We start from the raw sequence: 26,568 nt of genomic DNA, 5'->3' as shown, positions 1-26,568 counted from the left end.
ATTGTACACTTTGAAATTAAGAAAGATCAAAAGCTTCAGTTGCTCGTCATTAAGGTGGCTCTAACGTATGTATGTTGGATATCTGAGTGACTGTTTTCATGAGATGTGCTTCAGCAAAACATTGTTAGAACTTAGTTATTCTATTATGTGGGATTTTATTTGAGCAACTATTATTTTAAGAATTGAATTACCACTGTTATTCATTTCCATGTAATTTATTAGAATGTAAATATGTATAATGAATAATGTGAGTGACTGTGTTTGTGTGCTTGTGTGTGTTTGTTTGTGTGTGTGTGTGTGTGTGTGTGTGTGTGTGTGTGTGTGTGTGCGTGCATGCATGTGTGCATGTGTACACAAGAAAGTGGTAAATAGATGGAGAAAAGCAGTTTAACCTGTTTATTATGTGATTCATAAATATGTTCTATAAGGATATTCAATATTAACAATTAGGCTTCATATTAATTGTCTGTGGCAGCACAGTGGTGCAGTGGTCAGCACTGTGGCCTCACAGCAAGAAGGTTCCTGGTTCCAGTCCTGGCTCCAGCACAGGATCTTTCTGTGTGGAGTCTGCATGTTCTCCCTGTTCCTGTGTGGGTTCTCTCTGGTACTCCAGCTTCCTCCCACAGTCCAAAGACATCAAGAGGGGACGAGGCTGATTGATACTCTAAATTGACAGTAGGTGTGACTGTAAGTGTGAATGGTTGTCTGTCTCTATGTGTTGGCCCTGTGATGGACTGGTGACCTGTCCAGGGTGAACCCTGCCTCTCGCCTGAAGGCTGCTGGGATAGGCTCCAGCCCCCACGACCCTTAACAGGAGTAAGAGGTAGAAAATGGATGGATGGATGGATGGGTGGATGGATGGGTAAATTTTCTGGCAAAATGCTGCCTACACAAAACCCATCACTCATAATCCTACGATATCTATAATGTACATGATAATAGAATCTCTGACTGGTGTCATTATGCATAAATAATATTTTCTTCTTGACATATACGAGTATATTACGAGTAAAAATACTTCCTTCCCAGTATTTCAAATATACTGTAATAAGAAGTGCAACATGTCTAGCCACATCAAGAGGACACAGAACGAGCCTCGACAGGTTGGTACCGTTGAACGCAGGTCAAAGACAGCAGCTCTGGGAGGGAAGACTCCACTTTGCCCAGATATCAGAGTCTGGTTCTGTCGGAGCTGCTGAGTGGGCAGACAAACTGATTCAGCGCCTCAATCAATCATAAGGCCGTAATCAACGACGGTTTGTGTCAATTACCCCTTTGTTTGTAATTAAGGTATTTGCTAATGATTTATGCCGAGTGGAAACCTGGAAGTACTAATGTTGTCTTACTTTAGAGTCAAGGAAGTTAGAGCCTGGAGGACATGGGTGAGAAGTTAAATACTCCTCTGCACTTGTACTTTTTATAAAGATGCTCGCCTTGTATTGTTGTCACATTTATTTTTTTGATATTGTCAAAATGTCGCGCGCATCTGTGAAAGCCAGGACCATTTATCTCAGTCAGATCCTGAGTAAACCTATCATCTAAAGTCAGTTTTTAAAAGAATATTCAGCTATTATCATCTATCATGCCCTCTGTGCACTGAATGTTATATCATCTCCATGCAAATGAATCCACATACACACACACACACACACACACACACACACACACACACACACACAACCAACACACACACACACACACACTTGTGCCAACAGCTGAGTTAAAGACTCATTGATTTCCATGTAATGCCTGGAATTATTACACTGCCTAATTGTTACAAGACAGTAAATGGGAAAACAAAGCAGGCTCTCCAACGCTCTGATTAATGCCTCCTCCAGTGCTGCCCTCTGATGAAACACACAGGATCTATATGGCACTTTGTCAAACATGCTCTCCCAGGACTTGACGTTAGGTCCTTCTGCTTTCGGGGCAACTAGGATGAAGCCCAGTCAGCAATCCACATTATCAGAAATCAAAGTCCTGACTTAGCTGGGAGGAGAAGGTGGAAAAGGAAGGCCAGCACTCACTGTCTGGTAATTAAAAGCCATTTTATCAGACCTCTTCTCTTGCCCTTTACCTCTTTCCTAACTATCGACAAGCTGCTTAACGCAAACAGAGCTCAGTTTGACTCTAAATATACGAGGCACACTTATTTAACTTTCTCAGCAAAGAGGGAAAAACAAGGAAATGAGACAGGAAGGAAACCGTCCAACATACTTGTTTACTGAGAACTTTCCTTTCACGTTTGCCTGTTTTTATTTCGGGAGTCATCTTCCTCCTCAGCTGGTGGTTATGTGATTGGTCTCTTTCGTGAAATGCGTAGGTTCAGTCGTGTCCATTGATTCGTGAACCCACGTCAGCACTGTCTTCTCACACCAGTGCTGATATCGGAGATTCTGAAATACTATTTGAGTGCTGGTTAAGAATTGATGACTTTGGCAGATATTGACAGTTTTGGAGGCCTTCAGTCCACCGCACACTTTAACACGATTCTCGTGGTTGTTCAGGGTGAAAATGTGTGTTTGTGGTTATTTACCTAAATGGAACTAGCTGGCACTGGTTCTCAGGTCAATAGAAAGATGTTAGACTGAAGGACAATGTTCTCTTTTCCCCTCAATAATTAGAATTGCGCATACGTGTATGCTGTGTACAAGCACGGTGGAAAGTTTGAGCTTCGTTGAGAGGAATGATAGGTTTGAAGTGTTTCATGGTAGCAGGTTTCACATTCCTTGATTAATGTTGATGCAATTATTGGATTTAATTGAGGAGGCGGACAGAGAGAAGTGGATGTGTGATGTCAAATATTTAGAACCTGATAGAAAATTCAGCAGCGACAGAAGCAATAACAACTTATCGTCAAATTAAAATTATTTGGATATAATCTGCTTTTTTTTTTTAAATGGAGGAGGAGCCGTTTTTTTTCAGGATTTTAATACGGGTTTTATTTTTTGTCAAAACTATGTCAGAGACACAAGTTTAAAGAGCTTTTTTTTTTTTAACAGGCGGAAGTAATCAAGGAAATCCAGCACTGGACGACGACAACAACAACAACAACAACAACAACAACAATAACAACAGCAACAACAACAACAACAAGATATCATTGTCAAAAGATGTTAAAATTTCTCTTAATATTAAGACAACAAATATTGATGTCATGGGCCGTCAGCTGCTTGCTCTGATGACTCATGTTGGCGCGTGTCTCCTTCTCGTGGAATTTTTTTTGTCATCAAATGTCACAACCTATATTCATCTAAATATCAGTGTCTAATGGTGGGGGCCTGTTGGGACAGTATCACTGGTTTTGGCTGCGAACCTGCGGTGAGTTTACGTCTGAGCATCTGTCCAGGGTCACGTCCCAGCTCGACAGCGAGCCCCCCAGCTGAAATGGAGAAGTGTCCTCTCAGCCTTGAAGCCTGTTGTTTATTGACGTTGCTGGAGTCCCTGCTCAGATCGATACCATCTCCCTCGGATAGGCCTTCGACGAGCAGACTCCAAATTGAGGTCAGGAAATGTGGAGGGTTATGGCACTCCAGCAGATATGAATTATTTGTTCCACCTTCTTCGAAAGTTCATCTCTGAGCTGACCTGTGATGAAGCATTGGGAGCATTCGGAGGAAACGCAGCGATATATGGACGAGTCGGAAGAAGGAATGGACTGTGTGACTACCTCTCAGCCATTGCAGAAGCATGCTCTCGCTGCTGTTTCCTGTGTTTCAGACTCACCTCTGAGCCCCCCCCCCCCCATCCTTTATGGCTGCATGTTGTTTCTGTTGTTTCTAATAAAGAGGAAATATTGGTGCCTTCCTGACCTGCTCATAGGGGCCATAGAAAAATTTATGGGGTGTGTCTTCTGCATAGAGGCTGCATCTGAACAGAGGCGAACATAAATAACACAGCCCCAGTTCACCAGAGCTCCACTGGCTCTTTGTTCTCACTCAGGTCAAGTGACTTTATTGAATGCAAGATGTGAATAAACGGTGTTGTTTTCCCACACTGTACAGTGTGAAGAAAAATGTTGGAAACCTTGAAATATTTCATATTGATGTAATGTTTTATGAGCACACATTACAGCCTAAAAAGGTCCCAATCGTATGTTTCAACTGCACTGATACCCCCCCCCCCCACACACACACACACATTGAAATCAAACGATAGAAAAACACTCTTTTTGACTTTAAACAGAAGTTCAACATGTTCTAAAGACGAAAGCGGTGTGGAACGCTGGCTCCATGACAGAGAGGGAAGCCACGTGTCGTGAATTACGCTCCAGCCAGCGTGAGTGCTTGTGTCACTTGGAAGTCACATGGTCGATGTATTTCATGATCTATGGAGTAATTGTTGTGGAGGAAGTCTTCAGATATTTGTCAAAACACCAGCGCAAACATGTAGATATACACAATACACACTTTGAAAGATGGTCCTTTAAGTCCCACAATTCAGTTTGTATCAGCAGTGTATTAATACCAGCAAGTACACGGTTTTCTAAACACTAAATAGAGATATTACACAATATCTTATTATTGTATCTGAAAACAACCTCATCTCATGAACTGACTAAAACAAACCAATTTACAATGAACTATATTCATAAAGTTAAACTAACATGTTACCGTGGTTGTTAGACAAGTTAAAATGACGTTACTTCCCTGTGGAAAAAACAAAAAAAAACACAAAATGGAAATCCAATGTAACACTGCAAATCTAGCTGGTTCTTTTCCACGACTGTAAATAATAATAATAATAATAATAATATTTGGTGGATGTCAGACTGTAAATTTCCATCGCTTTAAATCCTGTTAAAAGTTAATTATTGTAAGAAGGAGATCGTTTCACAGTGCAGTGTGAACTTCATGGTCATAAATATTAAGTAAAACCTTGAGAAGAGAGTCAGAACAACGCTGGGCCTGTACAGTACTTGTACATGCGTATGTACGCGGCTGCAGCCTCTTTCTCCCTGCACGTTGCTTTGGTGTCCGGTGGCCTGTTTGTCAACTAAAATATTCATCAGACCGATCGACGGAAAGTCCTGCCATCTTTTTAACTGACAACTGTGAGTGAATAATTAATAGTGAATTAGGAAAATGACTTTGCGGGTGTTTGGGACGGACGCTCTGGTTCTGCAAGTGATACTCCTGACTTTTGCTGTGTATAAGAGCTCATCATGGCTGGTGCTCACATGTCATTCATAGCCACGCACATCCCCAGAGACACAGTGAAAGTAACAACAAAGACAAAACAATCTATGAAAAGACTAAATATCTCATAAAACTTTGTCTCTTTTCTTTTTTCCTTCTCTTCCAAAGGTGCAGTTCTGAATTACGTAGGAATATTTGATTGGATGTTGTGTTTCTGAGGCCAGTGGTTTTATGCAGCTATTCATCAGCTGACATCCAGGTTACTACACAAGCTGCAAGCTAACATGCTTATCAAGTTAACCGATGTTGCTGCACAGTACATCACACGAAGACAACAAAGAGCAATTTGGAGGGAAATTGAATGTTTGTTACCACTAGGAGGTGCTATGACGTGACTTAAATTCAGCCTCCAGAAGTCTTTGGGCTGGGACTCTCATCAAACGTGTGAAGTTTGGAAAAGAAATGACGGCGTGGAGTCCAGACACTAGAGTTTCCTGCTCTGATGTGAAATAACACAGTGATGTTGTTTAACTCAAACCCGTCACCAAGTTCTTCAGGAGTTTCGGCCCAGATTTGAGATGGACCTGGTTGACCCGCTAGGAGGAGCACATCAAAGTGTAAAAAGCGTTATTTCCTGTTGCCATCAGGTGGCGCAATGATTAATGTGCCTCAAAAGTTTATGTGCTCTACTGACATGTTTGAGGCTTGGCCTCATAGTTTTTGCATCATCCCTCCGGAAGACACGCTCACGTCAGCACATGTGCAATAAATGATATCTCGATTTATTATTTCTTCTTCGCTTTTCTTCCAACTGTCTCTACGCTGACCTCTGACCTCTTGAGGGGCAAACGCTTCCTAATACGGAACAAGAATGTGTGCCATGTCATTTAGATCAGTAAGCGTGGATGAGGAATTAATTACAGGCTGTGGACAATCAAATCATCCGCTGACGTGACGTTTGGGCTCATTTATGTCCTGATACTGCTGCAAGTCAGAGTTGGGATAGTGGTGTGTGGATCCGCTCTGTCAGATGAGGTACTCCTGCCTGCCAAAGCACTAAAATCTTTATCCGTCTGACCTTCTGCTCGCAACAACCAATAGTGGCTGAACAGCGATTTTATGGTCCCAATTCCCGCGTGTAGAATCAGCAGCAGATAGTGTATTTAAGCTTTACTCGCACTGCTCGCTTCCAAAGACATGTGAGGACAGCAATAAACCGGACGTGACAAACAAACTCTGACGCCATATTGTGAAAATGAAACAACACAACAACAACAAAATAACAGCAACTGAGCAGTGAGTTCATCTTTACTCTCAAACACAGTTAAAACTCCTGGTTGGTTACTTTATTAGTACCACAACAGAGGACCGAGATCAGCTTTTCTGCTTTTACTTGGTTCAGTTACAAATATTATAAGTATTTGTAAGTGTTATACGAGAGAAAAGGAATGTGGTGTCAAATGTAAATTTGATGAATGTTTCAACAATGTGAAAAAGCACATTTGAAAGAGTAATTGACAAAAAAAAACAAAACAACGACAACATTGTAGCATTTGAGGTTCTGAGCAGTGCTTAACAAATCTGGCCTTGAATTCCAATAGAATATCCTCTGGCCTGTTTTATATTTTTATTAAAAAGTAGTTTTCTTTCCATTTGTCAAGTTGAATGTGGCAGATATTTCCTCAAATGTTTCCCGGTAACCTGAAGGAAGTTCTAAGAGATGTAATATCTAATGCAGGATTCTTTCAGATGCTCAAGGATATGACCGACATTTGCTTTTTGCAAGTCCGTGTTCCCAACCTTTACTGTAGCAATGATGTGAATATGTATGCGTGTGTGTGTGTGTGTGCGTGCGTGTGTGTGTGTGTGTGCGTGCGTGTGCGTGCGTGTGCGTGCGCTCACATGTGCATTAGTGTGTTTCCACACTGCCTCATTGTGGGCTTTAACAAAGCCCTGGAAACACAACATCCAGAGGTCTTACCTGTATGTGGCAGCCCCCACTTTTTCATTAAAATCTGCGCTAGTGCAGCTGAGGCTCTGTTACTCCACAATGTGACAGAACTATTCAAGGGCAAACACAGTCGACCTGGGCCCAGCCTTCAAATATCCTCCAGCAGACGGATCTATTGCACTTCTTTATTTTACAAGTTGAAATGCAAATTGATGCGGAGAATTTTTACCGAATGTGTATTGGATGTTATGGTTGGCCTCGCTGTTCTGCTTTCTTTGCTTCTCTTATTTGAACGAGAGCAGACAAGGGAAGAATTTACAGCACAACCTTGTCCAAGATGGAGCACAAGGATTTTTAGTTTTTCTTCTGCAAGTAAAGAGCATGATTTTTGTTAAGTATGCTTATAATCTAATAATAATGAGAGAAATTCATTTATAGTAACATTTTCTGCTTTAGTTCGCTGTCGGCTGTGACACCCATAGACTTGAATCACTGCATTCCCAGGACTATCATTATGATTTTGTTGGACGTGTGAGAGCAACAGAGGTATTGAAGTGAGGTAATTGAAGTGTCTGAGCCCAATGTGCTCCGGTGAGATGTGAGAGGAAAGTAGCGATGTAATTACAGGTCATAAGTTGAGCACCTCAGAACCGCAGCGGCAGGCGCAGGGAGAACTGAGCCTGTCACACACACAGACACACACGCGCGCGCGCGCGCGCGCACACACGCACACATACACAAACGGTTGTCTCTTCAAAACTGTTTGTCAACAAAATATTGGATCATAGTTTCAATGCTGTGTGTGTAACAGCCGTCTTTGAGTCAGTCCATATAACACTGCCCCCTTGTGGTGATTAAAAGAACTACGAGTCAGGAAGTGATCATGCAATTCAGTTGAGGGGAGATCTGGTTCACTAAAAACAACCTTACAAAACTAAGAATCTTCTAAATTTATTTATTATTCTTATCATCTGAACAATTACTAATAAAATCTATCTAATAATAAAATCTTCATTCCGAGACCAACAGTTCATTCTTATCGGGAGTTATTTAGATGTGATTTGAGCACGGCCTCGACCTGGTTAAGTGGTGTAACTGTCTCAGGATGAGGCTGGGGGGCAACCCCCTCCCTCTTTGGTCATTTGTTATCGCCTCATGGCTCCTCCGATGCACTGTGCAATTGGCCGAGCTCCTCCGAGGGTGAAAGGTCAAGCCTTTAAAAGGGAATTACTTCATTGACACAATAAGAGATGACAGTTTATTTGACGTCTTACCACCACTTCACTCCTCTCCTATATCCACCGCTGCCCTGCATCCTAACTGCTCCCCAGGGAGTGCTGCATGCGGGTTGGAGAGTGTAGGTTGGTGGGTGCATTTGTGTGTTTGTTCAGGCGCTTCTTTGCATTCATGTAACATTTGTTTATGTTTAAAAAGAAGCTTTAAAATGAATAAAGATATTATACACCATTTTTACAGAGAAAAATGGTGGATTGACATTGAATCAGTTGTTTTTATGGCAAGCGTTCACATATCAGTGTGTTCTTGATGGTCGCAATGTAGTGTGGTGTGTCTAGAAGTGTGTGTTTATGACTGCGTCCCTGTCAGGTGCATTTAGAATGAATTGACAGCAGATGTTACTTAGAATTCAAGTGTAGTCCTAGTTTGTGTGTGTGTTTCTGTGCGCGTGTGTGTGTGCGTGTGTGTGTGTGTGTGTGCGCGCGCACGCGCGTGTGTGTGTGTGTGTGTGTGCGTGTGTGTGTGTGAGTGAAAGGAAGAGACTGAGTGAATGACTGACACCAGACATGTGTGTCACTCCTCGGGGGATTGGGAAAGGCCGCACCTCCAGCCTGGCAGGTCATTATCAGTGTGTCACACAGTGGCCTGACGACTGACACACAGAGCACACACAGAGTCCTAACCTGAGTCATTGAGGAATGCCTATCCAAGCCAATCAATTGGGCGATCAATTGGGGACCAACTGGCAATCCCTTGCAATCAATACGGCCCTTGTTGCTTGGCTCCAGAAGTGCCACAATAGCTGTGGCACTTAATTAAGTTGTTAATTGCTGTGTTAAGCATTCTCAGGTACCTTCCCCAGACACTAATGGAGAGTGGCTGCACAATTCGGCTATCGGCAGCACGTTGCTAGATTTAATCACAAATCCAAGTAATGGAGAGGGCTCTAATCCAACGAGTCAAACAGCAGCGTTTTGTGTGAGAACACGGGGGAGGAGAGACAGTGTTGATGACGCGTCGACATGATGACGAATTCTGTGCATCGGATTATTACGACACTACGGAGCAGCATGAATCGTGTCAAGCGCTCAATCGGAGTGCAGTTCACGTTGTTCAGCATTCCAGGGCAGAGAAGCGCAATTTTGGATTCTTGGTCAATATCCAATATTTTCCAAGTGAACACGGTCGATTGTCGATGTTATCTTTAAAAAAAAACAAAAACAAAAACAAAAAAACAGCTTCAATGACATTCAAATTTTGTTCACGCGAAAACAGAAAGTGTCAGTAATTTGAATTTGAAAAAGTAACGCTTTTTTTTCTAATAAGAAAATATTTTAAGTCCTCGTTATCAATGAGACTGGGTGGAAACACTGTAAATGCTGGCCAGTGGACCAGTAGATCACAAAAGTGACCCATAGCTGCCATGATGTGCTCGAACTGTGGGATGATCAGTGTTGTTTGGGATGAAAAGGCACAAAATGTAGAAAATACTGTACTTCCCTTCATTTTGATCTCCCCTGTTACGACAAAATACATGTTTCCAGCTAACCATATCTACCCCAGATGGAATGCTGGCATATCAATAATGTCTGGGGTCATACACTTATTTGGAGCATGAAATCTTTTCAGTTTGATGTAGACGATACTTGAGTTCATAACGTCTCAAAGGACATTCACTTCCTCGTCTTCTGTCACGCAGACACAGCTTAGACATCTAATAGTACCGGATTAAGAAAAATTCACTTTGACAAGAACATTTCAGCATCATTTTATAACCATCAGTCAAACCAAAATTGAACTGAAAAACCCATTTAATGACCCTAAAAAAATGTTGTCGAGTGTAAATCCCTCAGATTGATGCTGTCAGACCTATGAACTGTATGAACAATACACACGATGCTTCAGCATCTTGCTCAATAAAACCCAAATCAGTGGACAGAGAAAAGAAAGAAACATATATAGAACAATGTCTCTCCAGCGCTCCTTAGCTTTGACTTAGTTGCAATATAATCTTTGGCTGAATTCACAAACACGGCCTTTCCAGACAGGTGGCCATTCACCTTCCTGGAAGAGGTGTGTCTGGCTCAACAGTAATATTGACATAGGGGATGATGAGACGGTCTGAGGGGGTGATTAGCGGCGCTGCTTGCTGCCGGCGTGGGGTTACAGGGGAGTCAGACCACTGCTGGCTGGCACTTTTATGGTGTCATTAGCACAAGTCCACCGTCATCATGTTGAGAAGCCTTTTCTGGTGTAATCCCAATTTTTCTTTAAACACTCAAAGAGGAATCAGATTAAATGGTGTCCTCCATTTAAAGAAATGACTCCAAACGCAGCGGGAAGTCCATGCTCTGCTGGGCAATTACAACCGCGCAGGCAGGAGCCAAAAGAGTATCAAATCATCATTACAAAAAAGGAGCTTTTACCACCTTTTTGAAGCAGCACAAGCACATCGCAGGCTTCTAGAGAGGCTTCAAAGTACCGCGCAGCTCTTCGGTGATTTGGTGAGAAGTGTTGGGGTGTAGTGGAGCAGGAAAAGTGGAAGTAAGAGAAACAACCGCTGCTGCTCAAGGCTCTGTGAACAGGCTTGCCAATGATTAAAACAGCAAGGTGTGCAATAAAGCGCAAGGCAAAGCGTTGCCTTCCATATGGGCCCCCAGACCCTTAGGCTCTGGCCACCAATTGAGCCTTTCTGTCTGCGGCTGTCCCCCCTTTCACCACTCTGCATCCCCTTCTCTCTCCCTCAACCCCCAGATGGTAAAAACAATTTCCCAGCCCTCTGTCTCTCTCTGCTGCTGCCCACCACTCTGCAGCCATCGAGGGCCCTGGCCGCGATTCAACCGTTTACTCCAGTAATTAACAGCACCCATACCACAACAATTACAGTCACTAGGGTCTACAACACAAATAAACACACGCACAGTGTGAATTAGAAGGGAAGATAAGAGCCAGAAGCTTAAAAAATAAAATCAAAAATATTAACAGAAAGAAATAAATGAAGGTGAGAACAACATGCAGGCACTTATAATGATTATCTCATAATTAGAGGAGACAAAGCTCTCTCCCTATCTAGTGGCAAAACACTGTAATTACTGCCGTGACAGAAAATCAAAGGCTACTTTGTAAGCAGCATGAAAAATTAACATTTCAGACCCTGAAGCTGTATGTTCTGATTAGAAACGTATTAAATCAATGCATTGCTAACTGCTGTGCATAAATACGTCCCCTCCTGAAGGGGTCTATAATTGCGAGAGCAAAAAAGTGGGTTTCAGTTTCACAAGGATGAGGCATTAATCCTGATGGCAGTATTATGTGGTAACCGTAGACTCCTTTTGTTACAAGATAACGCGCTTAAAGCAGCTCTATTTATTCAAGTGGATGTTTAGTTGGAGTGAAGATCAAAGCATGTTTTACATCCTGTATGTTGCTGGAGCCCCGATAAAGTCTGTACAATACTGCAGCAGAGCGAAGAGCGAGGTGACTCTCAATTAAAGAAGATCCAGCTTGCGTCTTCTCTGGGGTGTCGTTGATTAAGACTGACGGTGCAAACATCTCTCGTGATGTTTGAATCAAAGTAAAATCAACTAGAAACTTGGTGTTGCAGTTGTACGTTTTGGCCTTGTGTGTCTGTTCCTGTATCTTTGAGCACTGACTGGCAAAATCATTTCAATTCATCCCGGAGTCCCGGCGGACGTCCGTGTCACACCTGAGGACGTTTCCTGGTGGAACTCGAGGCGATATCACATTAACGGGAATGGGACAGACAACGTCAAATCACAACAGTTGACTTATAACCTCCAAAACACTGTTCACCTGAATCGGCTTGTAGCGTTGCAGTTGAAGCTCCTCGCCCTCGAAGCTTCTCCTGTGCTGCATTTCATCTCCACAACAAACTTTGTAGTCTCGTTACAAACTCGTTAGCAGGCACCATTTGAACACACGTTGATTCCTTGAAATCCACGACTCCTGCATTTCCTGATGTTTTTCCCGATGTAGAAAAAAAATCCCCTCCAAAATATCTTAATCCCATTTTAGTTGAGATGAGGGCCCTGGATGTTCAGCAATGATAACCTATTTTTTGGTTTGCTGATTCACTGTGCCACTCAAATGTGACATAAATGATATAAAGATTAAAGGTAATGCAGGGTAAGGTTACTTCTGTGTAGAGGCGCCTCGTTTGCTCTGATGTAGCCAACATAAAATTAATATTTGCTTGATTCCACCAACTCTATCTGACACTGGGCTGGTAACGATCTCCAGCTAGCTCCCATTTTAATCGTGGAGTGTTAACAATATCTTCTCGTTTAATATCCAACCCTGAATGCTGGACTCATCACACGGATCATGACCCAGCTCATATCCTGCTTAAACTGATAAAAGCTGCCAGTGGGAAAGCCAACTGATCCCAAGCATCTTTAACATGCTCACAATAGGCTCCATGGGAATACAACTAATTACTCCACATCTGTATTTATTTGATCCATGTGGAACTCCCCCTTCTGTCGCCAGCGCCAAGCTTTGCCAGCCTGGACTCACAGTGATTTATCTAAGTGCCACGTCTGGCCCAGATTCACATCAATGCAGCACCAACATCGATAGTGGAAACGTGGGGAGGAGGAACTTTTTTTCCTCCTCAGCAAAAGTGTCATGCATAAAATCCTCCAAAGCACGGGGGTTTTGCTGAATCAGATATGGTGGAAATAAGATACAAGCTGTTTGTTTATGCCAGCTAACCGGAGCATAATTGGGGAAGAGCAGCATTAGAACTGCTTCATGCAAGATTAGCTTGTAGGGACCTCTGCTGTCTACCGAGGGAACTGCAGACAGCCCCCCCCCACCACCACCACCACCACCCCTGCTTTGACCTGAGGCTGCCCCCAGCAGCGACCCAGCTAACTGCAGCAGGAAATTCAAACGGTCAGAGGGAAAATGTTAGCCAGATACGTCTGCAAGTGGCATTTCTCGTGTCATCCAAAAGCTAATGAAATTGGAATAAACAGGTGGGACTATTAAATACATCTACCGTAATAACAGCCAGCTTATCAGCAAAAAAACAAACAAACAAACAAACAAAACAAACAAAAAAACAGAACTATGCAGGACAAAAGACAAAAAACAACAACAATGATGCAAAATCAACACCTTCTCATGGTGACAAATGCTTACTGGCTTAGCAATGTAGCAAACGAGCATTTAGATCAACAGCAAAGCAGGTCGAGAGTCAGAATCAGGGGAACAGGAAAGCAGCATTCGTCAAGTGAGTTGCAGCGACCATTCAAAGATACAAATTTGGGAATATGCTCGTCTACCTTGGGGGACTCCATCTTTGCAACTTGTTTTTTTCTTCTCATATTTTTGTTTTCCGTCGCACATCAAGAGAAATGCAGGACATCACAGGCGCCACAGTCTCTAAACTCCCTCCAGATCTCCACCAAACTGAAGTCTGGAGGTAAAAAAAAATAGAAGAAATCTCAGTGTTCCCGCAGCAGTGTAGTTAATTCAGAACAAATTTAAATCATAGAGTTGATTATTTAACACAACTTGGAGAAAAACAGGACTTTAACTTCTTAATTATTCTTCTTCACACTGCATTTCCCGTGCACACAGTCGCCTTGAGTGCAAATAAAGCCTCCCATCTGTTTGTAATTACAACTACATAATTTCAGTCATTTTGTGGCTAATCATTTTGACTGCACATTCGATTAAAACTACTGCAGCAACGTTAGAATTTCTGTGTAAACGCTTTAGTACTCCATGCAGACGAGAGGTGACGATGTTTCATCCACAAGAGACTCCAGCAGCTCATGTTGGCCTACTGGCTCAACACCAAGTCCTTTATAGCCCATTCCTCCAAACTCCTAGAATTACACAGCGAGCTTGTGTGATGCATTTATTAGCCTAATCCCCAAATTCAATGATGTTTGACGTAAGACATTTTCAAAGCTCCTGTCATCCAGCCTGTGTTCTCATCATGTCCCTGTGGTGTCCATGGAGTAGGACGAGCAGGCTGCTCCAATAAAAGAGTGGAGAGACGTCATGTAACATCACTTTACTGCAGCTCGATGTAAGCTAACGACATTATGAACCCCGGGGCAATGGTGGAAGCTAATGATGGGAGGATGATGGCAACGCACTGTTGCCATAGAAGCCAATTTCCAGTGGCTTGCCAGATGTTTAACATCTAAACATGCATGGATCAGTGACAGGAGAGCTGTACAGATTTCCTCATTTAGCCAAGAAGAAAACGGGATCTTGACTGTGTCTCTCTTTAATAGGAGATGAGCACCAGCGAGAGGAGTTGTAGGATTTACAGTAATTACACCTGGAAAAACATCAAGTGTCTATTCATTTAGGTTGCCTGCAACACGCTACCACTGCCAAATGATAGCTACATACAGCAGTTAACAGAGAATGTATCATCACACACACACACAACTAAAAAACTAGATGCATTATAAAATAGATTAAAGTTTTATGACGCTGGATTGAGTGACAGACTTTACTCGATGAGGGAAGATGCCATTGTACTCTTCTGCAGCTTTTAGAAAGTCAGTTTTGTTGATTGATCTTAAGGAGTTTTAAATTTAGGAAAATCTTGGTCTTGTAAACAACTGCATTAACACAGACATTTAACATAGTAAATACTTAATGAATAGGACAAACACACCAGCAGTGTGTGTGTGTGTGTATCTTTTTTAGCTTGAAAATGAATTAATAGTATATAGTAATAATATAATAATAGAGGTAGACTACAAATATGACGACCCAAGTTGGTGAATGGAGCTTCAATAGTTTATGCCAGAGCCAGAGGTTAAAGGTCAGGTGTCAGTACTCTCCCCGAGCTGGTATATTAGCATCGTAGCTTCCTGATTCTGCTGCCTATTGACACATAATAACTCTGTTAAAGTTGTTAAAAGGACTGTTATTGATAAGCCAGCTTTGTGTTTCTGCAGTTAATCCATCACCTGGGAACCTCTCAGCTCCTGAGGACAGTGACGACGTGTGGACATCATGTGATCTCAACGTGTCCGAGACCCTCAACGGGTTGTCAGCTACTTCGCTGGAATGCAAATATCACAAACATATTGGACCTGATGAACTGTTTTGAATAATAATTTTGCGACAATAGAACAAAATCTTCAGGTTGATTTAAACATTCCACACCTAAAAGTTCTGTGGATGAATTATTACTTTATTTATTTGCTTTCTTCAAATTGTTTTCTTTGAATTCCATATTGAGGTGCTGCTGCCTCATCATCCTATTCTACAGAAATCAGAAAATATTTATATATTCAGATTTATATTTAACATTCTGTCTCATGTCTCAAAACATATTTCAATCACATTATGAGTCGATTGTAATTATTCATTTAAAAATGGAGCGGCCCTTGCAGAGCTGTTCAGAGGAAAAGGAGGCTGGTTGTGTAAGCAATGGATTTGCTGTCATAGCCGTGTCTTGGTTGAGGACATGTTTCTCTCAACGTGCGCTGGTGTTTCATTTGATATTGAACCGGTTCTTTCTTGTTCTGATAAGAGTTTGCCGAGAAACTGTGAAGCTGAAGAAACAAAATGTGAGCTGGGGCGAGTATTCGGCTCTATTGCAAGGTATTTGTTACAAAGTACAGGTCAGCGCTGGTAAGAAATGGTGAAAACCTGTCATCAAATGTGGCTTCATGCGAGAATGCGCCACATGAGAGCAGCACAGGAAGTGAAACAACTTGACTTTGAGCCAGGGCCTGTCCACAGGAACCACCCTGAAGGAATTATGACTAAAAAAAATAAATTAAAAAAAAATCCTTAATAAATCCAGGTTTTTGGTCCTCGACCAAAATAACATACATCTATACACCATGCTGCCGCTCACGCTGATGCTACTGCAGGTGAACCTTCGACGTGGCGTCAGAAAGCAGGAGACTCTGGTGATGGTACATCTGATACCCTGGGTTTGATTCTGTCCTGCTGATTGTGTGGAAGCCAACAATCTCCCCTCCAGTAACTCTAACAAATGTTATTAATTTGAAAAGTGGATACACAACGTGTTTAGGGTTGCAGTGTAGAAACCGTCAGTGCAATTTATTTATACCTCCAGATTACAGAACTATTTTCCTACGCCTACATAATCGGACAACTTTAGATCGTCGCAGAAATAAACTGGAGGATTTCAATGAACTAATTTCAGAGGCACTTGAGCGGAAAATTATTCAAAGGATTCCCTCCTCATCCATATTTCATCAGTGGGCTGTTGTACAATATAAGATCATAATTAGAAGGTCAGCTGGTCCAGCATCAGACCCGAGCTGGACTCCTTCCTGATGGAGAACTGAAAAATGTTTACTGCATCAAAAACAGAAATAGAGGGACTTTCTCTTCCCTCAGAAATGTTGCTTGAACCGTATTTTCGGCACTATAATGCGCACGTTCAATGAATGGCCTGTTTTAAACCTGTTTTCATATACACGGCGCACCGCATTATAAGGCGCATAGAGTAGAAACTCCTGTCTTGGCTGGGGTTGCGTTGTGCATCCACTAGATGGAGCTGCGCTAAAGGGAATGTCAACAAAACAGTCAGCTAAGTCAGTCAGTTAAACTTTATTCGTAGAATACAAACCAACGTTCTGACAACTCCGTTCACTCCCACAACAAGTTGGTGCATTCACAATACGGTACCGTACGTACCGGTAGCTGCTGACTGATAGCCTTGAGTTTGAACTCTGCGTCGTGAGCGTGTCTCTTGAAAGGTGCCATTTTGGGGTCTTTATACACACACAAGTGGTGTGGGACTGGAATTCCGCTTTACCGTTTTTACCGCTGTTACTTCGGCGACGCCCCCTGACTACGGTCGCCACAATTAACCAATATTGATCCAGATATAAGGCGCATCGGATTAGAAGGCGCTTTGTCGGTTTTTGAGAAAATTAAAGGCTTTTAGGTGCGGTCCTTATAGTGCGGAAAATACGGATTTGCCTGTGTTATGGTATTTTGTAGTTTTGCCACTGCTTGTTTACTCCCCCTTTCTGGTGAGGCTTCAGAGTGAGGGTACGTAACACACACGAGCTCACGCACATGCACCACAGCTTGTCATTCATTTTGGATGTATTCCACGGTTTCGGTTTGATCAGGATTTCTCAAGAGTTTCAGAGAATGCAGTTGGTTGTGAAAGTTTTCTTCACAGGTGGGGGAAAAGCCACGGAAAATTCTTGGAAATTAATTGGTGAAATATTTACATACATGCTCATGCACGCACACACACACACACACACGTACAGTGTGTACCATCCTCCATGCACTTCCCTTCAACACATTATCTCATGTTTCCACGAGACACACAACGGCACAGGTTTTGCTTCAACTACTCTGCAGCGTATCTGCCAGCAGCAGCAGAAGCATCATCCTGCCGAGGCTGCTTCTGCTTGCGAGGCCAACAGCTGGGACATAATGAAGCTTTCAGGCTCTTGTTCTCCTATCGTGTAGCGCCAGCCCACGTCTGCTTCCACCAGATGTTCCTTCATTTCCCTCCAAAGACTTTGCCAGCCCAGCTCCACAATCCACTCCTGATTGTAGGGTGATAGTTGGGTTAATTGCTTGTTTTGTCTTACTTGGTCGGCATCCGAGAAGAAAAATACACTTTCCGTTCTCCCTGGTTTGGAGTCAGTCGGGAGTCTATAAAGATGCTGTAATCAGCTGATTGTCAGAGATCTTGGTGGCTTGATAGAGGCGAAGAAACAAATAACCCTCTTGTCTTTTTAAAGCAGGATATCAGGAAGTGTAAGTCATAACAGGGTTCTAACAGGGCATCATGGCTCAGTGATAGAGTTGCTGTTTACCACCAGTTGGATCGATACGTACCGTCGATACCGTACCCCTAATTGCTGCTGATGAGCAGGTTGGTGCCTTGCATGGCAGCATCCATCATCAGAGTGTGACTGGGTGACTAAGATGGCATTGTTTAAGGGCTTTAGACACCGTAGAAAAAAGATCTATATAATCAGAGTCCATCTGACCAAACCCAAATTTCTCCCCTGTGCTGTCAGAGGAGTTGGTCCAGTCGTTTGCATGGGCCTCTGAATGAGAACAGGCTCCGGCTTCAGTCCCATCTGCTGGCAAAACCACAACAGTGCACTCAAAGCTCGAACAAAGAGGAGTTCATTTGTTCAACGAAAACCAGAAATGTGATGAAATGTAAATCAAATGCATTAAATCTAGAAAGTGAATTTGCACCAATTTGACTTGTTTAACTTGTAAACGCTTTACTTTCTGAATAACTTCCGTCAATGAATCTGAGCCAGGACACAAGTGGATGATCAGAGGCTGTTACAATCATGACCAGGTTATTTGTCATTCATGTAAATGTAAACCTGAATAAGATGAAACCAAGATCACAATGTGCAGCAGCCCCCCCCAAAAAAACCTAACTCTCTATTCAGTTAGAGGCAGAAATATCATAAAAACTGCCATGTAAAACCAAAACTACCAACATGACACTGAACTTGAACTGTGAGTAAAATCAATGTATCGTGCGCCAATATTTTTAATTTGCTGTTAGTACTGTGAGTGCAGCATGTATGCTATAGTAAAATGTGTACTACCCTGAGATAAATATCCCACCAGTATTCCACGGGTAGGCAAGAGGTCATGAGGTCATCAACTGGGATCATACCATTTACCCTCCTTTTAACCCTGTGTTGGTCTCTACCCGGGGGGAACATCTTTGTTTGTGTTCCATCAGAAGCTGGTCAGGCAGCATTCAGAGAAGACGCTTCTAGAAATGAACTGAATGGAGTAGAAGACATGTGCGTGAAGTTAGTGCGCCTGACCAAGATGCTGGCAGCACCATCAGGAGCTGGTCCCACCCCCTGGTCTGTGGAGGAGGCGCTCAGGGAGGACAAACGTTGTATCCATGTTCAATTAAAAAGACTTGTTTCAATAACACAAGACCAAAAAAATGTATTTTTGCTTTTGAGTACTTTTTCCGAGCGGCACAGTGGTGCAGTGGTCAGCGCTGTGGCCTCACAGCAAGAAGGTTCCAGGTTCCAGTCCCGGCTCCAGCACAGGATCTTTCTGTGTGAGTCTCCATGTTCTCCCTGTTCCTGTGTGGGTTCTCTCTGGTACTCCAGCTTCCTCCCACAGTCCAAAGACATCAACAGGGGACAAGGCTGATTACCCCTGCCCCTCGCCCGAAAGCTTCTGGGACAGGTTTTCCCCCCGTGACCCTCAACAGGATAGGCGGTAGAAAATGGATGGATGGAGTACGTCTTCCCTCCTGCATCACTCCTTTGTGACTCCAGAATGCAGAAAGAGTCAGCCATGCTTGAAGCTAATGGCGACTGATGGCTAACAACAGAAAAAATGTCCAAAAGTGTCAGTTGAAACTCTCTCAAGTGTATCGTCTTCCAATCATGGGCCGGATGCTCAGTTGATCCGCAAAATCTTTAATTTGAGCTTAAAACAAACAAGTGAAAGGAGCTGCAGAGCAACACTGTGTCCTCATTGGTAGGATTGGTAGGACCCCCAGCGTATTGCAGCACCTACATCTAAACATCTAGAAATGACAGATATGCAACATCCTGGCTGTCAGAGGTAATAAAGACATGGTCATGACAAGTGAGACAGCCATGAATTCAGGACAGATGTTCATAGTTTAAAGGTTGCCATGTGAACCATATTTTGGTGTCTGTCTAACTTTTCTTATGTCTTTGCTGCCTGCTGTGGCACTGGCAGCAGTGGAGCCTTCTCTCTATTAGTTCTGGTTCAGCGCCTGGGTTTCCTCTACACCCCAACAACACCTTTTCACCAGGCAGGCGGGGAGTCCTACCACCATTAATCAGAGTGGTGACAGCCCATGGATGTCAGTAAGTATGTTCCCCTCACTGCCGCATTTCCTCCCTCCACTTGCCTTCCTCACTCTGAACGCCGCTCTGATCGGTCCTGTTCTTCTCCTCCTGTCGATGTGTGTGTTCCAGTGATTCAGGGATGATGTAAAGTTAGATGGGAGCAGGTGCACGACTATACTTTAGTGTGAGTGAGTATATTGACAGACAGAGTGCACCAAGCCGCAGAAAATTGCTTCCAGGGTCAAATTTGAACTCCTTGTGCAAGAAAACAAAATAGATGCTTCCGAGTTTTTCATATTGATTCTCTGCACGGAACACAAGAGCTGTCCAGGTGCACGACTGAAGGAGCTGACAAGCAGGATGAGTGCTGGCCAGCATCATGGCTGCTGCTGCTGCTGCTGTGTGTGTGCGTGTGTGTGTGTGTATGTGTGTGTGAGTGTGTGGTTGGCATGCTGCACATCAGGTTGGTGGCTACTGAAAGCTGAAAACAACCAGTGAGCAGCTCAGGAAGTCACCAGAAAGCAGCAGGAAAGTGAAAGTAGAGATGCTTTTGATGGAGAGAATGGTCAATTTGATTTGATTTGAAATCTTTATTTCGAGCATGCAATAAGAATAGTAAGAAAATAAATAAAACACAAAATAAAATTCAAATTAAACATCAATAAAACAGAACAGAAAGGAAAAAACAACATTAGAACATTAATTATCATGCTCGAAAAGGAGTAGGAAGAAGTCAAACTTATGTGGTCCTACCCCATCTCAATGTGATGAAAGAGAGTGGGACCTTTGCTGAGGTGGATTTGATCTACCACCCAGTGCCCCCCCATCCACACGTGACCTTCACGTGGACTCAGAGCTGTTTATCTCTGTACCTACTTGTCAATTCAAAATTTGTGTCGTGTGTGTGTGTGTCTCAGGCCTGTGGCGATCATTCTCCATTTATTCACCCATTTTCTATCCTATTCATCTGGTAAGGGTCAGGGGGTGAGGTGGGGGGCTGGAGCCTATCCCTGCTGACATTGGGTGAGAGGCGGGGTTCACCCTGGACGGGTCACCAGTCCATCACAGGGCCATCAGGAGCAATTTGGGGTTCAGTATTTTGCTCAAGGATACTTGGACATGGTCAGCGGGGGAAGTGAGGATCGAACCAGCGACCCTTCAGTTGCTAGACGGCCTCTCTGCCTCTGAGCCATGCCGCCCCCCCATGATCATTCTCATACTGATTCAAATGCAGGAGATGTCGATGTACACTCAGCTGAGGAAATGCATCTGAATTGCAAAAGGAGCCCCTGAGCCTTTGAGTCAGTCTCACTTACCTTGTAAGTACTTTGTAGACATGATTTAAGCACTCATATGTTGTCTCATGTTTATCTCAATATGGACATTTGTACGTCCTTCTTTTGCCGCTTTTGTTGTTTGTTGTAAAAACTCTTCATTTGTGTATCTTCCGCATGTAAAAGTCACAAATATTAATGTTATGTTACAATCAGAGTGTGGGGCTGATGTGATGTAGGACATGGACCATGTAGACCTGGAGACATGTTGCATGACCTCTCCTTCCTGTCACTATGAAATAAATGACTTTCATGAACTAACATGCCACTCACAGACTTTCACCAAGGTTAAGAAGGCTGCTCATGTAGCACATGCAAATCCCATCATCATGAAAAAACATACATATATATATTTTCATGTCATATTCCCTGATAGATTCATGAACATGTCAATCTTGCAGTTAAGAAGGTGAAAACCAGGTTTTGATGCTCCTCCCTTTTGTGTTTGTGGCCTCCTGCTGAAAAATCAGCAGATGGCAGTGTTGAGCAATAACAAGCCAGCTCATTCTAAAACTGCTGGCTGAAACTCCACCAGTGAGCTCCAGTACAAACACTGGAGATTTGGAATTATAGAAATCAAAAATAGACCCATAATCCACCTCATCAATTGAATTTTTGAAACTTGAACCAGAGGGAGACATTTTTGTGCGGCAGTTTGCCAGTTTGCCCCGGCACGAAGACGTGAGTGTTTGATACAAGTTTATAACACTGTTCTTTATCCCTACAAACAATTATGGCTTATGGCAATGATTTTTAAATCTTTTAATTTCTTATCTAATCTTCCAGATCCCCTCTTTGAGAACCCCTGCTTTTAACAAGTGGTCTTATCTCAAATTATAATGTGTGAGAACACATCAAAACCCTGACATGAAGATAAAACCTGGTGTGTGTGTGTGTGTGTGTGTGTGTGTGTGTGTGTGTGTGTGTGTGTGTGTCTTCTCCCATCTGTCCACTCCAGATCCAATGCAGGGAGTTTTTCCAGTTTCATTTTCTTTATTAAAGGTATCAAATATCTAATGATGATCTTATGTCTTTAAGCCTCCCGGAGACAAATGCTTGTTAATGTAATTACTGTGAGCACCTCAGTTTAAAAGACATCCTCAGATTTTAGATTTCACTACTTCAAATGATTTTTAATGAACAAAGCAGAATGAAAAGTCCCCCCCCCCCCCCCCCTCCATCTGAAGTGGTTTCTGAGGAGTCAGTCCAGCACCCTTTTACCTTCGGGCCACCAGAACAAAGCCTGCATTCAGATTTACACCCCTGCGGTTCCTCTGTGGTGGCAGAAATGGCTACAGTTTGTATTAGCTTGTGACTTAGCAATAAGACACGCCAGCATCTGCTGCTTTGGAGCTGTAATTATTGCTTCAGGACCAAATCACCCAGCATTGCTGAGGAAATCCCCGAACTACAGACGGAAGCAGACAGACCGCTAAAACCTGAAAGGCCTTCAGACGCAGCCTGAAAGAAGAACCTGTAATTATATGTCATGCTAGCAGATCTGAGCTATGTAATCAAGTTAGTACAGTAACTTCCACCGGTTTCCATATTTGATCAAACATGTAATCATGAGCATCTACAGTCTCACTCGCTGGTTCCAGGGTCACGGGATATATATTTTATTCACAGAACAAACAGAAATATAAAGCATCACATCAAATTTGATGGACAAGAGAAAAAAATAAAGGATATAATTTCAGACATCTAAAAAGAGCACAAAAAGCATAAATCACTAATGACGATTACAGAGAATCAATTCAATAATTAGGAAAAACAAGCACTATTACAGGAGTGTATAAAGAATTTGCTTGTAAATATTCCCTACTGGGTAACTCCACGACGGCAAGGCGTCGAGGACACTAGGAGCTCCACTGACAGCTGTCAGGTCTCAGATCGGTAGATGCTACTCTTTCTGAAACAAACACATCTTCCAGCGTTCAAAATAAAATCAAGTTTTTGTCCCAACAATGTTAAATATTAGCACCACTGGGCCTGCAGAACAAAAGTACTGTGAAAGGATTCAAATATCGTCGGTGCTCACCAGCTGAGCGGAGAGGAAATCCATCCACTTCCACCGCGGCAGGCGACTAAGACGTCTCTATTCCCCAGTTTACACTCAACATCGCTTGTCATGTCTGAGCTTCATGTTTCATCTCCTGCTGCATAAATGTTATAAAGGGTCAATAATAACACATGTACATTAACCTAAAAATATCTGACAGGCTATTTTTATCTATCTAAACATTTCCCTTTGTAAGAAGCTGTGCTTTGTACTGAAAGCTCCTGTTCACAGGTACAAAAAGGTTAATATCCTCAGACCTGCAAGCAAGTATTTCTCACTCGTCATGCGAAGTCCTTATAGTCCTACAAAAGTAGCAAAATAGAGTCGTGCATCTGTCCTTTTCACTGTTGTCTGTATAGAATTCAGATGTTTTTTGTTTGTTTTTTTACAGTCCTGAGAGTTGAAGAAATCAATGTCGCTGATGGCTAAAAATAAGACCGATGTTAGGAGCTGCTGAGGGAGAAAGTAGCGAAGGCCTCCTCCTGTGCGCTTCACACTTCAAAGCCTTCAAAAGCAAGAAGGAAACCAGTTGTTGTATGTGAGATGTTTTTGTCTTCAGTGTAAACGCCATTTACATCTTGCCTACACAACAATACAAGGATGCAGAAATATTTCGCACCTTGCGCACCCTGTAGGAGACACACGTCACACAGGACTCTGGACTAACATTCTGCAGCTGTGAAATATGACACAAAGTGCTTCTTCTAACCACCACTTTACTTGAATATCTGGCTTTCACAAAACTGTGCCGCTGCGTCCTGCGGTGCTACGGAGTGTGAATCCTTGTCGTGGCCTCACATCCACTGCCTGGTGTGGTGCTACAGCTGGTAACACACTCAAGACCAGGCTGCTCCCAGCTCGCCGAGGCGACCAGTCCTGTCGTTTGTAACCAGGCTGTGTTTATCAAACGCTGGTAGAGCATTTCTGTACAATGATGCTTCTCACTGGGTCACTAAGTCTTCATCACCTCAAAAATGCCCAAATACAGATGTGATGCACATTTACTGTGATCACTTACACATGCTTTACAAAACTGTTATGAATGCTTACAAAACTGTTAAAAAAATCCATTGTTCACTTTAAGGTCTGTACAAAACCATGAAAATAATGAAGAATATAAGAATCTCTTAATTGAAAACCCACCCTGCTGCTGCCACAGCTTCTCTCTGTCCCACCGTAGACGCCAAACATATCAAAGATAAAATCATCATAATATGGTCCTGCTTTAATGCACTTCTCCCCTTTTGCCACAAACCACATGTGTATAAAAGTGCTACCGACAGCTGGCGGGGAGGAGGGGTTAGTTGGGGGGGGGGCACTCATCATCCATCCATACGTGCGTAGATGCTCTAGTCTAGTTGTTTTGTCACTGTCAGAAGATGTGGTGTGCAGGAAGTGAGTGGATGAGGAGGTTTCCCTAGGAGACGCTGGAGCAGCGGATGCTGGGGGAGCCCATCTGGGTGAGCACCTTGTCAAGCCACTGCAAGGGGCCATTCAGGTGCAGCTCGATCCAGCAGGGGGTGCTGGTCACCGTCTGTCGCCTGATGGAGAGCACAAACAGATGTGAGGGGCAGGACGAGAGGAAGTTCAGCGAAGTCTGCACTACTCTGCTCTCATTGACAGGAAGAAAACGAAGCCCAATATCATATGAATGTTACTTAATGCAACCAAAAGCTAAACATCTTCAACAGGCTCAATTCAGTTCTGAGAATTTTAGATCAGTTTCATCTAAAATCAGCCTCAGGTCAAGAGTGTCAGCTGAAAAGAGGAAGAGCCCCCGGCCTGTTGATTCATCATTCTTTTTGTTGTTTCAGATGTGCTATCAAAGTGATGGGTTATAGTTGAAATAACTGTGAGGAGACGAGAGAAGGGAGGAGGAGATGAGAGGGGAGGGGAAGGGAGGAGAGGAGGAGATGAGAGGTGAGGAGGGGAGAGGAGATGAGAATACAGGAGAGGATGCTTGACCTGAAACAACTCCAAACACACAGAACCTGTCCATCAAACAGCAGCAGCAGCAGCAGCAGATCTCCTTGTGTCTATTTGAGTTTTAACCAACATAAATCAGGTGCTACAATCTCTGCTCCGAATGCTGGATTTATCGTTGCGATGTATTTTACTGTCTAATATCAGAAAGGAAGCTCAAAGGAACAGACAGCAACAATCAGGCGTCAGCAGGGGAAGACAAAGAGCGAGGTGTATGTATTGGGGGGGCAGGGTTGGTCCAGTAATATGAGTCCTGTTTTTAAGTGTCTCCACATGTCAGTGTTCGATGCGAATGATGTGAGCGGGGACTGCTCTGCTGAGCACAAAGGCTTGTGGAAACCTCCTGCGCAGTCCAGCTGCAGCCAATCGCCGGCTCCCCTTTAATCCAGTTTCCTCCTCTCGTACTATCAGTGAGTCAGACTGGATGGAAAACAGGGAGGGAGCGGGAAAGTGTGACACAGCGCATGTGTGTTTGCTTAAAAGTACACTGGCACGCCTGCTTTCATTGATGAGGGGTACGCTTCATCATAAGAGCAGAGGCCTGGGAGTGGGGGCGGACGCACTGTGGGATGTTTGTGTTTACATCTGTCTTTTGAAGTTGTTGCTCAACAGTGCTGCCAGAAATCCTGACCAGCTGGTTGCAATAGCAGGTTTTACCGCCACGTACCTGTACTCGGCTCCCCAGCCCTTCACAAAGCTCATGCGGATGGTGCACATCCTAGTGAGCTGGTACACAGCCTCAAACCCCTGGTTGACCGACTGGGCCAGGAGGGCTGCAAACTCTTGGTTGTTGAAGATCTTCAGGTTACATCCTGGGTGGAGGAGATGAGCAGCAGAGCACCGTTAGTCAGTTGGGACTTACAAATTAGGTGCTAACAGTTTTCACCACCATGCTTCAGAAGAGTCATTTTCAAAATGACAGTACTGGTTACTGTAGAGTGGTGGTGACACACAATGAACTAGCCAGCTAGCATTCTTCCAACAAAGTCAAGTTTTGCTCCAGACACAGCGTCACTGCTCAGAACAACATTGA

General features: G+C 43.3%; 1 protein-coding gene across 1 annotated transcript in view; it reads right to left on the bottom strand.

Moving 5' to 3' along the window:
* Positions 1-23,085: 23,085 nt before the first annotated feature.
* The window catches only part of LOC147269000 (SMAD family member 3), a 29,684-nt gene continuing 26,201 nt past the window's right edge, over positions 23,086-26,568 (bottom strand). Inside the window, exons 8-9 of the mRNA XM_086226132.1 lie at positions 26,203-26,347; positions 23,086-25,093 (exon numbers count right to left, since the gene is read on the bottom strand). Of these exons, the coding sequence (XP_086082258.1) occupies positions 24,970-25,093; positions 26,203-26,347 (269 nt within the window). The 3' untranslated portion in view covers positions 23,086-24,969. The remainder of the gene's footprint in view (positions 25,094-26,202; positions 26,348-26,568) is intronic.

This window comes from Aulostomus chinensis, chromosome 2, assembly GCF_037954235.1.
Source record: "Aulostomus chinensis isolate RoL2024-O1b breed Wild chromosome 2, RoL_Achi_v1.0, whole genome shotgun sequence".
NCBI classification, from domain to species: domain Eukaryota; kingdom Metazoa; phylum Chordata; class Actinopteri; order Syngnathiformes; family Aulostomidae; genus Aulostomus; species Aulostomus chinensis.
The sequence above is the reverse complement of the archived record's forward strand: the minus strand, read 5'-3'. Positions and strand labels throughout refer to the sequence as shown.